The sequence below is a fragment of the Pantherophis guttatus genome, chromosome 1, assembly GCF_059756535.1.
Source record: "Pantherophis guttatus breed Tessera chromosome 1, ASM5975653v1, whole genome shotgun sequence".
Classification (NCBI taxonomy): domain Eukaryota; kingdom Metazoa; phylum Chordata; class Lepidosauria; order Squamata; family Colubridae; genus Pantherophis; species Pantherophis guttatus.
Genome location: NC_142063.1, coordinates 186,144,899 through 186,163,142, shown reverse-complemented (window position 1 = coordinate 186,163,142; position 18,244 = coordinate 186,144,899). Strand labels below are relative to the sequence as shown.

The 18,244-nt window shown below is 38.1% G+C and overlaps 1 protein-coding gene across 3 annotated transcripts in view; it reads right to left on the bottom strand.

Moving 5' to 3' along the window:
• Positions 1–18,244, bottom strand: part of KMO (kynurenine 3-monooxygenase) — a 48,266-nt gene that overhangs the window by 17,378 nt on the left and 12,644 nt on the right. For all 3 annotated transcript variants that reach the window (XM_034426861.2, XM_087882220.1, XM_034426862.3), the window contains exons 4-11: positions 13,977–14,066; positions 10,588–10,636; positions 9,146–9,233; positions 8,138–8,303; positions 7,979–8,050; positions 5,566–5,687; positions 4,684–4,831; positions 1,815–1,872 (exon numbers count right to left, since the gene is read on the bottom strand). In XM_034426861.2, coding sequence (XP_034282752.2) covers positions 1,815–1,872; positions 4,684–4,831; positions 5,566–5,687; positions 7,979–8,050; positions 8,138–8,303; positions 9,146–9,233; positions 10,588–10,636; positions 13,977–14,066 — 793 coding nt within the window. The remainder of the gene's footprint in view (positions 1–1,814; positions 1,873–4,683; positions 4,832–5,565; positions 5,688–7,978; positions 8,051–8,137; positions 8,304–9,145; positions 9,234–10,587; positions 10,637–13,976; positions 14,067–18,244) is intronic.

Here is an 18,244-nt window from a genome sequence, read left to right as displayed (position 1 = left end):
GGCTTAGATAGCTAAACTAGTTTTGTCCTTGTCTTTTGCCGAACACAATGTTGACTTAAATGAGACAAGACCTGCCAGATTTTACTGCTTCTCCAACAATGAGTTTTGCCTGACCATATTTTCTCTGTTTCTGTTATTCTGGGGATTCAATGCCATTCTGCCTATTCTTATCCTACTGAATGCCCTATGGCTATTCCAGTTTCTGCCAGCTGAAGCCACTCATCTGCCATTCCTTTGCAGTGTTTATCAGCTGCAGCTTCCTTCCAATTCACCCTATACTTTTACCCAGCTTTTACAGCTTTTCCAACTGGCACATATCCCAGGCATGGAGGAAGGGCATAGGCTGAAACAGGAGTTGATCAGAATTGCTCCTTTTCATTTTTCCTGTAAGCCTGTAATTTGCCAGCCAGAGAATTTTTGGATAAGAGCTTCCCACTCTTTGAAAGCCCACCAAGCAGTGCTATTATGTATCCCACAAACCGGTATCACTCAGTGAAAGGGAAATAAATGCAGGGGAATCCACCAAAGGCTTTCTTAAATTATCTCCACTACACTCACTCACTCACTCTGGCTGGTCTCTGTTATTGTACTGAAGCAGAAGAAGGGGGCTGAACTAAGAAGAAGAAGGGGGTTGGACTAGAAGACCTTCAAGGTCCCTTCTAACTCTATTATTCTATGTTCTATGTTTTAAGCCTCAGCTACTAGAGCAGTGCAATTGATGCCGGCCTCCATTTCTGGTGACTGAAAAACTAGAGGATAATATGTTAATGCAGTTTGAGGAATAACTCATGACCTTTATTCAGCACCTCCTTTTAAAGAAAACAGTAACACTAGGGTAGGATAGGATTATTAATTTCATTGAACTAACTACAAAACAAAGTAAAGAGCAAATATATAATGTTTGATTTTGTCTGTAGAACAGTCTTGAGGCAGTTCCAGATTATAAATACAAACAAAATGAAATGCAATATATCAAATTATCAGAACACGTTCACAAGATTAATGAAAAACAGTTTGGTCTAGTTTAAAAATAGTTTGCTAAAAGAGGAATTTCTGCAGGCAGAGACATCATATTTGTCATTGTCTTTAAAAAGTACAGTACATAACAGGAGGGGGACTTTGAGGCCCAAAACTGAGATGTCATGGGATTAGCATAAAAACATGGAGTCAATTTATGCATGTTATTTGCTTTAGATCAGTGGTGTCAAACTCCCGGCCCATGAGCCAGATGAGTCATATGCTGGCCAACCCCACACCCGGTTTAGCAAAGGGGAAAAAAGTCCTGATACGACAATGTGATGAAGTGAGTTTGATACCCCTGCTTTAGACTATTTCATGCATATATTACAGAGTAATTCACAATGTTACTCACAGTACACATGATAAAGAGGAGACTCTGGTCTCATGGTAAGTAGCCAATTTATGGTGTGCTTCATGTTCAATTCCTTCTTATTACTGCTGATGGGGAAACAAATGTTTTTCCCACAGAATAATCCTCCAAACCTGTAGATTGTGACACCTGGGCCATATTAGTTAAGTTATCTCAGAAAGATTCTTTCCATTTCAGGAGCAATCACAGTCCTTATCTTCTATTCTGCTATACACATACATGTAGCACCTATCTGACTTTATAATCTGCCTAGCACACAGAGGTTGGGAGAGTTGATTCTTATGCCTTTTTGCAGAAGGAGAAGACACACCCTAAATATGTGGATGGGGAAGTAGATGACCGAGATACTGAACTCATTTCACATAAAGCCATTTTTAATTTGCATTTGGTAGAATATTGTTTTTTCTATCTCATAGCCACTTACAGAGGTCATTTTGAAACTGGTCCATCAGCTCATCAAAGACTAGACAGTCTTCAAATCCCTGGGGGGGAAATGCAAGGAAAGTAAGAACCTAATTTTAAGTAGTAAATTCTAATTCCATGGGTATTGCATTGGGGAAAACATAGAAATGTATGACTTAGTACAGGGGTAGGCAATTGTGGCTCTTTTACAACCTGTGGACTTCAACTCCCAGAATTCCTGAGACAGCTTGGCCAAGCTGTCTCAGGAATTCTGGGAGTTGAAGTCCACAGGTTGTAAAAGAGCCACAATTGCCCACCCCTGACCTAGTAGGTGCCAAATTACTTTTACAGTTTTCAAATGATAAGGTTGTCACACAGGCCAGGTAACACCTCCTCAAACCTTGATGCTTTGTTCTTTCTGACCAGTTAAAACAATTAAATGCTCAATTACAAATATTTAACTCAGAATTAAGAAAGCAGAAGTGATTACCTCAACTTTAATAAATCAGAAGTGGAAGGCATTTGAGGAGAGGCTTCCCCCAAAACCTCAGAGGGGCAAGGGGGCAGGAAGTTTGGCCTGTTAAGTATCACTATTGTTCACAATGATATCTTTTTTTTTGAAAAGTTTTTCAGTTTTATTTCTTATGCACATAACATAAAATGTACATTTTCTTATACATAATTAATCATACATATACATGTTTTCCTTAAAGAAAGCATTAAAAAAAGTCATTTTAATTTACATTCGGAGTTGCTCTTCTACCCTTTCTTCCCTCATTTTGCAACAACCTTCCTTCTTCTCTTTCCCTTCCGTCCCTCCCTCCTCTCCTCTCCTACTTTCTCCTTCCTTCTCTCCTACCTCATCCTACTTCCCCTTCCTTTCCCCCACTCCTCTCTTCTTTTCCCCCTTCTCACCTTCTCTCCTACTACTGTCCCCTACCCTTCCTTCCTCTCCTTTTCCCTTTCTTCCATTCCTCTCCCTCCCTCTCCTCTTCCTAACCTCTACTCCTCTCTCCTTTCTATCTTCTTTGCTGTGGAATATTCTCCTTGTTTGATATCTGAGCAATTTCTGTATTCTAATAGTATATACTTTCTTTCAATTTCTTTTCAGATTTATTCTATCTATCAGTATTATCATCATAATTGTACATTTATTCTTATTATCTTCTTTCTTTTCCCCCCTCCCATCCCCCTTTTTCATTTACTCTGGTGTCATCTGGGTTTCTATTTTTTATCCTCTTCCTCGTTTAACTTTCTATTATCTAAATCATTTATCTATCCTCTTATCTTCATATTTCTTTTCTAACCATATATAAAATCTTCCCCATGTCTTGAAATACATTGATTCCTCTTTATCTCTAATTCTTAAAGTTAATCTATTCATTTCAGCACAGTATAAAATCTTTTTTATTACTTCACCTTCTGATGGAATTTTTTCTGTCTTCCAATTTTGTGCAAATACAATTCTTGCTGCTGTTATTATATGTATAGTTAAATATACATCTTCTTTACTATATCTCTCTGGGAGAAAACCCAATTAAAAAAACTCTGGTTTTAATACTATAGATTTATGTAGTATTTCTTCCAACCATTTCTATATTCTAGACCAATAATTCTTTGCTTCTAAACATGACCATCACATATGATAGTATGAGCCCGGCAAATGCAAACATTTCCAACATTTGGCTGATTTATCCTTTGATGTTTATCTTTGCTAATCTTTCTGTTCACAATGATATTTCAAGAAAGTTCTCTATTGTTAGATTTAAAAAGAGATCAGTAAATAAGAACATCTCTGAAGCTTGTTTTTACTGTTTTTGGTGAATTTACTGTTTTGTTCTTAATCATTTGGGCACAGCTCGGATCTATTTAATTCTTTGTAATTTTTTGTCCCACCTCTATGATTGCTCTTGAAGCAGACATCCTTTGTCTTCTAGGCTTGCTAGCTTTCTTACTCCAAGACCTAGTTGTTCTTCACCTGGATTGCCACAAGATTAATTCCTAGAATCATGCGTATGATATTTGTCTAACCCTGACTCCTATCTCCACAACTTGGCAGAACTAGAATCTTTACTTGAGTCATCTTCCTGCTTCATTTACCTAGAAAGACCCATTTGCTGCATCAAAACCAGACTTTAAACTTATTTTCTGCTCTGATAAATTTTGTTTAAAATTTTGTTCTATGTGGTTTTGACAGCTAGTTCCCTTATTACTGGTTCTGAAGATAGATGTAAACTATGTCCTCTGAATTTTCCACTGAGGAAATAGTCAAGCAAGGTAGAAAATTTTCTAGGAAACTATTATTACTACAATTCCTATATATAGTTGTAGTTTTATTCCCCCCCTAATGTATTAAGCTTCTGATCAGTTTCCCTATGATGGTTATCGCTGCTTGTTAAAGAAATGCTTGAGGTATTTTTATTTAATTTAGCTAGAGGCTGATACAGAACTTATAGTCCATCCTACTCCAAATCCATCATGTTCTTTTCCCACATCTCCCTTTTTATAATGAAGTTTTTGCCTTCCTGTTCTCATGCTCACTTGTTAATAGATGTGGCATGTTTACATTATCTGCATTCCTGCTCCGAGTCTCTCCTGCCCTAAGAAAATCCAGACACCACCTCACAATCCCTTTGCCCTATTGCTTGGCAGCTTTCCCCTTACTCTCATTCCCATTTTCCTTGTTGTGTGAACAAATGCAGAGGAAATAGGGTACTGCTTTTTTTTTAATTGGCCAGCTCCTTCTCCACTCCTTCAGATTAGCAATGAGGACACTTCTGCAATTATCTGAAACTACTGCAGAGGGTGGAAGCTGATAGCTGCAAAGAAGCGCTCTTTATTGAGAAACACAAAACAACAAAAATTTCAGTTGCAAAGATTCATTGACTTACAGCATTCATGCCTTGGCCATAAAAGGGTACAACAGCATGTGCAGCATCTCCCATTAGCACGCATTGAGAGCCAATGTGATACGATGAGCATTTCACAGAGACCATTGCCTGAGCTGGTAGCACAAAGTAATCTTGCATCAGTTCGTGCCTGAAATTTCAAAGTGCTGTATCACTGATTAAATGCTAAGTAAACATTAACATTTGATAACTGATTGGAATATGGATATTTTGAAAGCTGCAAGGAGAATGGGAAGTGGGATTTTGGCATAACTATTCTTAAATACCCAACAAGTAGCAATGTGTAAGTTCAGAACTTCAAAGAAAAATTAAAGATCACAAATACATACATACATATCAAATGAAAAAAATTATAGGCAGATGTATGACTGAGCTCCTGAGGGTTTTCTGCATTGTTTTAAACTATTTTTATTGTTGATCTGCATTATGATATAACATTGAAAAAAACACCACTAAAGGAATAATTAAGTCCTAATATAAAGCAAACATTCAATAAAATATACAAGTTGGGGTTGAAGGACAACTGGACTTGTTTTGATCTTTACTTGCTTTTTTAATATTCAAACAGTTTATTTTCCTGAGTTAAACTTTTATTAACCATCTTGGATTGCAGGAGAATTTACAGAAAACCCATCTCAGAATCTTTTTTTTAGAGTGAAGACTAAAGTAATAAGTGGAAATTAATGCACAATAGTAAGCACCGCCCAAAGAACAATATCAATGACTTTAGTGTCTATCATAATCTCTGCAAGAGCTTGCTCTGTCATGTGCAATAGCCCACTGATGCTTAAATGCTTCTATTCTTAGATTACGCTTGTTTTGTTTTGTTTTGATTTGATTTATAGTAGACAGATTGAAACTTACTCTCCTATTAGAGGAACTGAGTCTGGAAAATAAGTTTTGAAGAAATTCAGCACTTGCTCTCCTGTGGCAAGCTTTTCAAAATCATCAAAGGGCATGAAGAGTGTACAGGTGAATGATTTATCCTATGGATTAAAATGGTTAAATTACATGAAAACTTGAAAAGAATTTTGATTTAGTCCAAAACTAATTTCCTTGCAAATGAAAGAATATACATACATACATACATACATACATACATACATACATACATACATACATTCAGTTTTGTCAAGTTCACTTATTTGAATACACACCCACACACATATATACATATATTTATATATATTTAAATCCTATAATTTTCTATGCTGTTCCATGAGGTTTTCAATAAAAAAGAGGGTCCCACCCTTTTCAGAGGTACTGCACTTACTTTAGGGGCTTCCCCCATTGTTTGATTGAAAAAACAGAAAACTATAGTAATATATCTCCATTGTCAAACTCTTATATTTTATTGGCTCTGTTCATTGCTAGTCATCTTAACTTTTCTGGCTGACAAAATCTACAGTTTTCTTTATATTGAGTGTGTTCCTGGGTGTTGTTAAATAAATGCTTCTTTGGGCTACTATAAAACCAGTATAGCTAAGGATGACTTAAATCTGCTTTACTGATAGATTGGCAATGAGCTGAAGGCAATCTCTTAGGGACATAGGAAAATGCTGTTGCCAGGGCATGTTAGCACTATGATTAGATGCAAGTGGGGAGATACCCACAAATTTTTATCTGTCATCTTGGTGAACTTGCAGATCATTAAATGGATGAGATGTTAATCACATTTCAAGGATTTAGAGTCTGTTGGTTTGGAAATGGAACCGGCATTCAAAAATGAAATATTTATTTATTGTTTGCCCATGTTTGGACAGCAACCATCAGCAAATGAGTGCCTATGGAGTAAAAGAAAAGGGCATTTTAAAATACCAGCTCCAAAACTGTCTGTTAGAAACTAGGAGTGTACAAAATATTGATACCATTGAGCCACAGGCAGAGAGAAAGGATGGACTAGGTCAATCTAATCTATCAAGTCCTTGAAGAAAAACAAGTTGAGCAATGAAATAATCCTTAATCCTATCAGTTGAAACTAAAGCCAGAAAAGATAAGGGTGAACAAAGACAGAGCTGATCTTTTCTAACCGCTGAACCACACACCTTCTACTCTGAATTACTGAAGGCTGACTTATGTTTGTTTGTTTGATTTTTCAGGCAGCCCTGATATACTGTATAATACAGCAAGAGAATGTCTAAAGTTGGGAAAGAAAATAAATCCTTAGAACAACTTCATTACTAAATCAGGCCTGTCCAACCTTGATGGAATAGCAAAGGCTCTTTTTCAGTCTTTTTAAAGAAATGAAATAGCAAAGTTGGTTTTGGCTGTCATTTTTTTATCTGACAAGAAACTATCTTTTGGAAGGAAGAAGGGGACACAATAGATAGTAATAGTTGATATTTAACTCTATCTGTTACACTCAGGGGTGGGTTCTAATTTTTTTTTACTACCAGTTCTGTGGGTGTGGCTTATTTTGTGGGCGTGGCTTGATGGTCATATGACAATTATTTAGGATTTAGCAGAGGTACTAGTCTACCAGGCTTTTAACTGCTTGCAGAGCTGTACCGATCTGCCCATTTATTTTTGCAGGCACTAGTCTACCCATTTATTTTTGCAGGCACTGATCTACCCATTTATTTTTGCAGGCACTGATCTACTCATGTATTTTTGCAGGCACTGGTCTACCCATTTATTTTTGCAGGCAACCGTCTACCAGTTCGGTGATGTCATATCGTCACCGCTACCAGCTCAGCGGAACTGGGAGGAACCCACCACTGGTTACACTCTTCCTTCACTACAAAAAAATGACCATTCGAACCTTGTTCTTTTCTAGAATATGTTATACTGTAACACAGAGAAAATAGAAACTTCTGAACTCTTGTATACTAATCAAGCTTTTAAAATAGCAATTCTGATGATTGAAGTTAATTTCATATCTTAGTACAGCGTGCAAGTGATGCTTCCTTTCCTCCACTTTGTGACTCCTCCTAAAATCACCCTTCAGGCTGTAATAAACTATGCTGGCAATGCTTTTATATAAGAGAGAACAATTATGAATGAGTGAATCCACTCAGGCAGTTCAGTAGTTGGAGGAATCAGAAATTACCTGCCAGTAGCAATAAGAGAGGATATAAGAATGGGAATGAACTGCATGAACCATGAATGGAGTGTAGGAATGGAATTTGTATCAGTAAAAATTTAGACATACAGTTCCAGGTATGCAATCCATAATACCGTATGCTTCCAGGAAGTCAATGTTGACTGAAACTGATTGTCCAGACCAAATCCAGATTCTCAATTGTCAAAGATGAAAGATGCATTTAGGGTCTCTTACCAGGTTTGGCAGTGCAATCATCATGAATGTGTTCCTAGGCCAAATGTGAAGATAGTTTGGCTCCATTGCAAACTGAAAGATCAAAAAAAAAGTAATGTAAAAGTATCTGTCAACGCCAATGTACCTTATGAACTGGGAACATGAATTTTAACTACCTACATCTCCATTTTTTGGAGGAATTTTCAGTTCCAGGTATCCATGTGGAATATATACTTGGCTGTAATCAAACCGTGTTTGTCTCATAAACTGCTTCCTAACTGTGGAAAAGGCTCCATCACAGCCCACAATTAAGTCACAGGTGACCTCTTTAGTCATTTGGTCTGATCTTTAAGAAAACACAAAAAGTACCATTAGTATGTGTGCTCAGGTATAAATAAATATTGTGATATATTGTGTGATAATAGAACATGACTTCCGTTTACTTAGATCTCTCTTGTAGCACTAAGTTTAAAAAATTTACTTTTTTTCCCTACTTGACTCCTTCAGATTTGGGGAAAAGTAAACTATTTCTGAAATAAGAATTTTGACATTGAATAGTAACTCTAAAAAAATTCAAAAAACCTGACTTTTAAAATTTATATTTTAATGTAACAAATGACACTCTACATGTCATTAGATTTTACTGACAATAAAATAAGGTTTTAAAAATAAGGTATAGATTTCTGAGTCCTATATTCCAATATTATACATAATGATTTTGTGTGAGATGATCTTTTCAAACTCCAATTCAAATATGTTTCCATACATTTCATCTTATATTTTTATTACAAGAAGAAGAAGAGGATGAAGAGGAGACTAAGTAAATGCATAAACTTGGCGCTTTGTATTAAGATTTATTTATTGAAAAAACTCATAATCTCCTGAAAATATAAATCATTGCTCAAGTAAAAAATATATCCTGAATTCAGCAGAAGCCCCTACATCCAAGAAGTTATATTGCCAGGAGTTTGTGAAGTGCAGTCTTCTGGTTGTTGATTAAACATTTTTTTATGTTTGTTAATTTAGGTTAAATTATTAATCTTTGCTAACTTGGGGATGGGGAACCTAATGATTTTTCAATTCACACAAATATAGGCCCATAACAGTTGGAAAGAGTCAGTGTGGCCTAATGTTTGGGTACTGGTTAATGATTAGAGTGTGCTGGAAAAATCGGAGCCATTTGATTACCCTGAAAAGGTCAGTAGCCCCGAGTCTACATTGCAGTGAAGCAGTTTGTGCTCAAAGTATAACTTAACATTGGGATACTTCTCAGCAGCTGTAAATAGAGAAAAAAGAAACAACATGAAATCTAAACATTTAGATATATTTTTTTCTTAGAGGTAGAATAACTGTTCACAAAAAACAGTGTCAGTTTTGGAAGACAATTTTCTTTTTGCTTCTAAACTGCTACATATTTTAGTTGGGGAAGTTGGGAGGGGGTTGTTGTTGGAGCGGTAGAAAGTTAGTCATAACAACATTCTGTACTCAAGGACTTTTGCCAGCATCTGATGTAGACTGCATGAAGATTGTATCAGGTGGAGTGTGAAGAGTTGATTGGACAATGTGATGAACTTGTGGGTGTGGGGCAGGGCTGTGAACTCTTAGCTGGGTGGGGGAAACCTGGAAGCTTTCAGATTCAGGTTTTTCCAGATGTGCCAACATGACATCTCTAATAAATTGGAACTTTGAAGAACCTCAGGCCTCAGAGCTTTATTTTGTTGGGGGTGTTCCTTGGAGCCCTGACAAATAGTTCTGTAATAAATACTTTTATAGAACGTAGCATATTTTCTAATCACTTTTTCTCACCCAGTCCATTCACTAAGATCCCTGTAGTTAGATATGGGTAATTTGGCCTGTCACACATGTCAACACAAGATTTGACTTTTGGCATTTGATGTGATGTATCCACTTCCACTTCCTAACTTTCTGCCTTCATCTTCTCAATAACTCTACTTTGCACCACAAAGACAAATCATATGGTGAAAAACAAGTCTGGCCCACTCCAACATACTCATTACTTGCTTAGTGTAAGCAGCCAGGACTCTACCAGCTCTGAGCAACTTTCTATTATGCCTGGTGAAAGTGTTGTTCTCCTATTCTTGAATGGGGGATGGGTTAGTAAACTCTACCAATATAACTTTTGCTATGCCCATTATTACTTTTCTGCAGTCTCTTTTTTTGGCTTGCCACCAAATGTTCGTGTTCTACATAGCAGCATGCTGGGCATTTAAAGCAAAATGACTAGATAAACTCTCTGTCTTGTAGTTACTGAGATGTTCAGCTTGCCTGAGGTTGTGGAAGTGTGTTACTTTGAAAGAGTATTTAAACCTAAGAATTTGGCAGCCGGTTGACAAATAGCAGAAGTTTAATGGGTTTTAAGAGTTGGTGTCTTCAGAGACTTTATTGAGGTGCTGATTTTGAGTTCCCTCTCTCTTCTCTACAAGCATGCATTTACTGCTTGTAGTCTTTGCTCATGCAAAAGGAGAAGACACTCATTTTAAACAGTTAATAGCCATTCATCCTTCTTATATCTTGATTCTATCTGTGTAATGATGATTCTACCTCAAACACAACATAATTTTAAATATGATAAATTGAGAAAGGATCAAAACAGATTAATCCACACTTACCAGTTAATAACCCCTTATTCAAATTTGCTCTATCTATAGAAAGAATATACTGTTTAAAAACAAACAAAAACAAAATAAGGCAGAGAACATTTTATATGTTTAACTATATTTAAATATAGCCTTGTACAATACACTTTTCCCAATATTTTAGCAATATAAATCTTAGATTATTCTCATGAGCAGAGGCCATGGTTACTAAAAGTCTATCCTAAAGAATTATCTCTTGATGTGCTGGAGGACTCCATATTTTCAAGAACTCTGAGAACAATGCTAATGGGAATATGATTTCCAGAATCAATCTTGTTTGTAAGATAGAAAGGGTAAAGGAAGTCACAACACAGACCATAGCAAGAGAGGCTATGAAGAGATGAAGGAAGACAAAATTAGAAGAAGCATCTCCAAACACCATACGTAGAAGAAGGCAATAGAGGAGCTCTTCTGTATTTTTACCAAGAAAACCATATGCACATGGCTGAAAATTCAGGCAAGTTTAGACACCAGCTGGTGAGACATTATCACCCCTAGGTCAGAAGGCACTGTTTTAGATACTTGGGAGGAATATTGAATATTCACAGGTAAATCTGGAAGTGATGAACTCACCAGACCAGAACTGCAAGCATAGCTAGTGGTGGCACAGTGGTTAGAATGCAATACTGGAAGGCTAACTCACTGCTCACTCCAGGTGTTCAATTCTGAGCAGTTCAAGGTTGACTCATCCTTCCATCCTTCTGAGGTTGGTAAGATGAGAACCCAGATTGTTGGGAGCAATATGCTGACTCTGTAAATTGCTTACAGAGGGCTGTAAAAAACCGTGAAGCGGTATATAAGTCTAAATGCTATTGCTATTGCGAGTCAGTGGTGGTATCACTGCTGAAACAATTGGAAAAGAGAATGTGAGAAGCATGAACCAAAGAAAACCTGAAATCATCAAAGCAGAAATGAAGCATACTACATTTGATGCCTTAGGACAGGGATGTCAAACTCGCATCGTCACGGCATTATCACGTTACTTATCATGACTTTCCCACCCCCTCACTAAACTGGGCGTGGGCGTGGCCAGCACGTGACGCATCCGGCCTGTGGGCTGCGAGTTTGACAGCCCTGCCTTAGGATTTTAGATGGACTGGATCTGGTCACTTTAAATCAGATGATTACATTATACTCTTTAGGATACAAGATCATATGAAGGATCAGAATGGCAATGATGCTCCAAAAGGGCATTGCTATATATCAGGGGTCTCCAACCCCCGGGCTGTGGCCCTTTGGGCCTTTTGGAACCAGGCTGTGGTAGTGGCATATGTGTGTGTGCATCTGCACTTGTGGAAACAGTGGGCTAGCATGTGCATGTGCACTCCATTTGCATGAGTGGTGAGCGTGTGTGCTCACGTGGAAGCATCCCCTTCCACTCCCTCCCAGTTTGCAAAGCCGGCCCGGAAAGGTTGGGCAACTCTGCTATATATGCTTAGTTAACTCAATGCAGGACAGAAATGATATCTATTAGAATTAGTGGATACCCAGCAACCATTAATGTAATAAAATGAAATAGCATAATGAACTATTATAAATGCAAAGGTGAAAGGCATTTAGGAATTCTATGGCAAATTGCAGGAAATGCTTAACACATCATCTGGAAAAGCATGTAGGACTATTAATGGGTAAATAGAATAAAAATATTTGAAAAAGGAAAGAAGCTAGAATTAGAGGAGAAATTGGAATGGGCAGCTACAATTATGCAGGAGATAGGTTGGGGGGGAAAGCTTTGATTATTCCCAAGCATTGCTTCATGCAATATAAGCACAGACTCTATACACAGGCATTACCAGATGCAGATCTACACCACGGGACACAGAAAATGGACAAGTGCATGCCAGCCCTCAGAAATATTTCCAGTTACAGACTGTTACAGATAGTGAATTTTCACTATCAAATATATGGATTAAATTGAAGAGAGTAATTGTGCCAGCAAGAAAGGAATATAAATGACATGCTTAATTCATGTGAAACAAAACCTGATGAAGTGGGGGATGAGATAAAAGACATTCCGAAAACAAAAAACATTTCCAAAATTTCAAAGAAGAAAATATCCAAGTGACTTTCAAAACAAACTTTCATGACAGACAACAAAGGATAAGAGCTTTGAATATTAAGAAGAACCAATAAATGTCAGTGACAAGCAAGAAACAGCAAGGTAAGATATCTCAATCAAGAATACCAACAAATAGAATTAAAAAAAAAAAACTTAAGAAAGATAAGTGTTTAAGGTCAGATACATCATAATATTGTATAATTGTAATCCATCCAGGGTATACTGTAAGCCATCTAGAATCGTCTTGGAGAGCAAGACAGGGTGGCATATAAATTATATATAAATATATATAAAGTTGCCACTAAGATAGAAATACTCTGACTAATTTGATAGAAGCAGATGAACATTAAACTGAACCCCTTTACAAATGAAATTGTAAAATGACAGAAGTGTTGGCACAGAAGGAAAATATTTAGGAACTGATTTCTCTAGAAAGTGAGGTACAAAAGAAAGCACATCATTCACTAAACAGGAAAGTATTTACAGAATTATATACAGTTACAGAAGAAGAGGAAGTTAAAATATCTATGTCAAGAAGTATGGCAGAGACTGAAAAAGGGTGGAATCAAAATAGCTGTCCAAAATACAATTTAAGTGGCAAGGCAGCCGATATCACTCTGTTTGTTGAAAGTAGAAAAGAATTGGAAGAGCCCATTTTGAAGGTTACCAAATCAAGGCTGCAATATTTTAGAATTGCTGTTGAATTTCTAGCAGAGCTTACCTGAAATTACTGTACAGTATAAATTATTTGTATGAATTGCATTGAATATGGGCCTCATCTGCTGAGGCAACATTTTGATTTTCATTTCTAATCCAATAACATTTATTCATCAATGTCTGTATAGACACCCTATGATTTTTTTTTAAACAAAAACTCTTATTTTAAAGTCATTTCCCCAAATTTCACTCCATTCTTCCAATATGCTGTCACATTTTAGAAGAAGGGAGAGAGAGAATGAGAATACATATATAAGAGCAGAGATTATTGTTATAGGCTAGATTAGATAACTAGTCCACAGGTATATCTTTCTATCCTCTTCTAGACAAAACAATATAGCAAAAGGGAATCTACTGTGTGCCATGCACTCCTGCTGATCCCAGCTTTCCCTGAGAGCAATGCTAAAGATGGGCACAATATTGAAAGTGGCCATTTGTGTCCTCATACTTCCAGGAAATAGACAGTAGTGCCACTGTTCATAATAGTAGCCGATTTTTCATTAGTCACATCATGCACAAGTATGCAAAAATAAAACACAAAAGTTAAATGCTTTAGCTTTAACATGTTTTGACTGATTTAACATACCTGGTTCTTTATTCCATAAAAAATTGTATATCTTTTCCCTGAGCGAGTGTGAATTCTCCTTCCTTTCATGGGGATGCCTTTAGAAACAATCTGAAATTTAATTGAAAAAAAAATTATTTTAATACTGCATGCAATTTTTGAATTTTCAAAAACCTTGTTACATTTGGGGGCGGGGGGGGGGGGAACATAACCAGACCAAGGAAGTTTAAATCAGCTGTCTCCGAATATTCTTTGGTTGGAAGCAAATTATTTTAGTTTTAACTAGTGGATTGCTTTTTAGAATCTTGAAATGTTATGGCAGCCCTTTTATAAAAGGCAAACATTACTCCCAGGCGTGAGTTCTACTTACCTTTACTACCGGTTCACAACGGGGCCGTGCGCACGCTCTTCTGTGCATGTGCAGAAGCATTCTGATGATGTCAGGATTGGTGGGTGGAGCCTCCCTCCGGTTTTACTACCGGTTCTATAGAACAAGTCCGAACCGGGGGCAACCCACCACTGATTGCTCCTTATCAGAGACTGTATCATACTCTCAAGCTCAAGTGTGCCCACTTGCCTAAGAAGGTTTGTAACCTAGCTATCACAGAGAAGAATGGATCAGTCTATTCTCCAATGCATCTGAGATCAGGATAAGAAGTGATGGGTGAAAGATTAGTAAAGAGAAATCCAGTCTATAACAAAGGAGAAATTTTCTGACAGTGGGAACAATTAATCATTGAAATGACTTGCCTTCAGAAGTTGTGGATGCTCCATCGCTGGAGGTTTTCAAGAATAGACTGGACAGCCATTTATATGGAAAGTTATAGGGTCTGCTTGAGCAGGGAGTTGGACTAAAAGACTTCCAAGGTCTCTTCCAACCGTATTATTTGACATTCTATATGTTCTGTCTGTAGTGACTTGCAACATATCTTCCTTTCCTTCTTATTATTGATAATCCATCCAGAGTCATTGGACACAAGATGGGCAACAAATAAATTTCATAATTAATTAATTAATTAATAATCGATCTATCTAAAGATTAACAATTCAAAACTTCCTGCACAATGATCACTGGCCATATTCTACCCCTGTTAATTCTTTGTTGTGTATTGTGTACATTTGTACTTTTCTCCTGCCTGATAATTAAAGCATCCAAAAGGGAGATGGAACCCCTCTTAAATTCTTCTGTTCTCATAGACAAAAATTAATACTTTCTCCCAGCATTTCAGTTCTTTCTTCCATTTCTTCCATTTTTTTGCAACTGGCAGAGCTCATGGAGCATTGGGCTGTAAAGGTTGCTGAGAATTCACTGCTTCCCTAGATGTGGATGTTGCCAAGCACCTTCTCTACCAGCACAGATGCCTCTTCAAGCAAGACACCACAGGAGCTTTCTACACATGTCAAGTCATCCTGGAGCAGCTCGGAAAGATTCAAGTAGACCCCAGACGACAAGCTCAGAATCCAAAAAGATCTTGACAGACTTGAACAATGGGCCCTATCCAACAAAATGAAATTTAATGTGGAGAAAAGCAACACCTGGGTATGAAAAAACCAAAGGTACAAGAACAGATTAGGCAAAACCTGGCTCAAAAACAGTAACTGTGACAGGGACCTTGGAGTCCTAGTGGAGGATCACTTAAACATGAGTCAGCAGTGTGCGGCAGCAGCCAAAAAAGTTAATGCAATCCTTGGTTGTATAAACGGAGGCATAGAATCAAAACCACGTGAAGTATTAGTACTGCTTTATAAAGCCTTAGTAAGACCACACCTGGAATACTGCATCCATTACAAAAAAGATGTTGAAACTTTGGAAAAAGTTCAAAGAAGAGCAACTAAGATGATTAAAAGCCTGGAAACTAAAACATGAAGAATGGTTGCAGGATTTGGGTTTGGCTAGTCTTGAGAAAAGAAGAACTAGGGGAGACATGATAGCAATATTCCAATATTTGAGAGGCTGCCACAAAGAGGAGGGGTCAATTTATTTTTCAAAGCACCAGAGGGCAGGACCATAAACAATGGATGGAAACTAATCAAGGAGAGAAGCAATCTGAAATTAAGGAGAAACTTCCTAACAGTGAGGACAATTAACCAGTGGAACAACTTGTCTTCAGAAGTTGTGGGTGCTTGATCACTGGAGGTTTTTAAGAAGACACTGACAGTCACTTGACTGAAATGGTATAAGGCAGGGCTGTCAAACTTGATTTCATTGAGGGCCACAACAGGGTTGTGTTTGACCTCAGGGAGCCAGGGTGGGAGTGGCCAGGGTGGGAGTGGCTAGCTCTCATCGAAGCTCTTGGAAACAGCGAAGGACCGGGCCACGGTGCCTCTGCCAGCGAAAACGGAGCTTGGGAGGGCTGCGCTCGACCTCCCCGGGCTCCGTTTTCACTGGCAGAGGGCTGCAGGAGGCCATCACAGCTGAAAATAGAGCCTTGAGCTCTGTTTTTGCTGGCAGAGGCACTGTGGGCCGGTCCTTCACTATTTCCAGGGTGGCCATACTGCCGAATCTGGCCCATGAGCCATGAGTTTGACACCCCTGATATAAGGTCATCTGCTTGAGCAGAGGGCTGCTCCAAGGACCCTTCCAGCTCTATTTTGATTGAAATCTTGTATTTATTTATTTATTTATTTATTTATTTATTTATTTATTTATTAGTTTGATTTATATGCCGCCCTTCCCCAGAGACTCAGGGCGGCTTACAATGTTTTTAAGCAATAGCCTTCATACTTTTGTATATACAGTCAGGTCCAGAAATATTGGGACATTGACACAATTCTAACATCTTTGGCTCTATACACCACCACAATGGAGTTGGAATGAAACAAATACAATGTGCGTTAACTGCAGACTGTCAGCTTTAATTTGAGGGTATGTACATCCAACTCAGGTGAACGGTGTAGGATTTACAGTAGTTTGCATATGTGCCTCCCACTTGTTAAGGGCCAAAAGTAATGGGACAGAATAATAATCATAAATCAAACTTTCCCTTCTTAATACTTGGTTGCAAATCCTTTGCAGTCAATCACAGCCTGAAGTCTGGAACGCATAGACATCACCAGACACAGGGTTTCATCCCTGGTGATGCCTCTGCCAGGCCTCTACTGCAACTGTCTTCAGTTCCTGCTTGTTCTTGGGGCATTTTCCCTTCAGTTTTGTCTTCAGCAAGTGAAATGCATGCTCAATGGGATTCAGGTCAGGTGATTGACTTGGCCATTGCATAACATTCCACTTCTGTCCCTTCAAAAACTCTTTGGTTGCTTTTGCAGTATGCTTTGGGTCATTGTCCATCTGCACTGTGAAGCGCCGTCCAATGAGTTCTGCAGCATTTGGCTGAATGTGAGCAGATAATATTGCCCAAAACACTTCAGAATTCATCCTGCTGCTTTTGTCAGCAGTCACATCATCAGTAAATACAAGAGAACCAGTTCCATTGGCAGCCATACATGCCCACGCCATGACACTACCACCACCATGCTTCACTGATGAGGTGGTATGCTTAGGATCATGAGCAATTCCTTTCCTTCTCCATACTCTTCTCTTCCCATCACTCTGGTACAAGTTGATCTTGGTCTCATCTGTCCATAGGATCTTGTTCCAGAACTGTAAAGGCTTTGTTAGATGTTGTTTGACAAACTCTAATCTGGCCTTCCTGTTTTTGAAGCTCACCAATGGTTTACATCTTGTAGTGAACCCTCCGTATTCATTCTGGTGAAGTCTTCTCTTGATTGTTGACTTTGACACACATACACCTACCTCCTGGAGAGTGTTCTTGATCTGGCCAACTGTTGTGAAGGGTGTTTTCTTCACCAGGGAAAGAATTCTTCGGTCATCCACCACACTTGTTTTCCATGGTCTCCTAGGTCTTTTGGTGTTGCTGAGCTCATTGGTGCATTCCTTCTTTTTGAGAATGTTTCAGACAGTTGTTTTGGCCATGCCTAATGCTCTTGCTATCTCTCTGATGGGTTTTTTTTTGTTTCTTCAGCCTAATTTATTTATTTGTTTAAATTTCTATACCGCCCTTCTCCAATGTAGGACTCAGGGCGGTGAACAGCCAAAGTAAAAACAAGACATACATACAAAACACACAAGATCTAAAAACTGTTTAAAATAATTAAATAGTTTTGGCCGTAATTAAAACATTCCAATTTAAAATCCGTTTAAAATTTGACTCAAGCCAGCCCAGCTAGTTGAAATAAATGGGTTTTTAGGGCCCGACGAAAAATCCGGGGGTCTGTTATTGTACGTAGCTCTGGGGGGAGGTTGTTCCAGAGGGCAGGCGCCGCCACAGAGA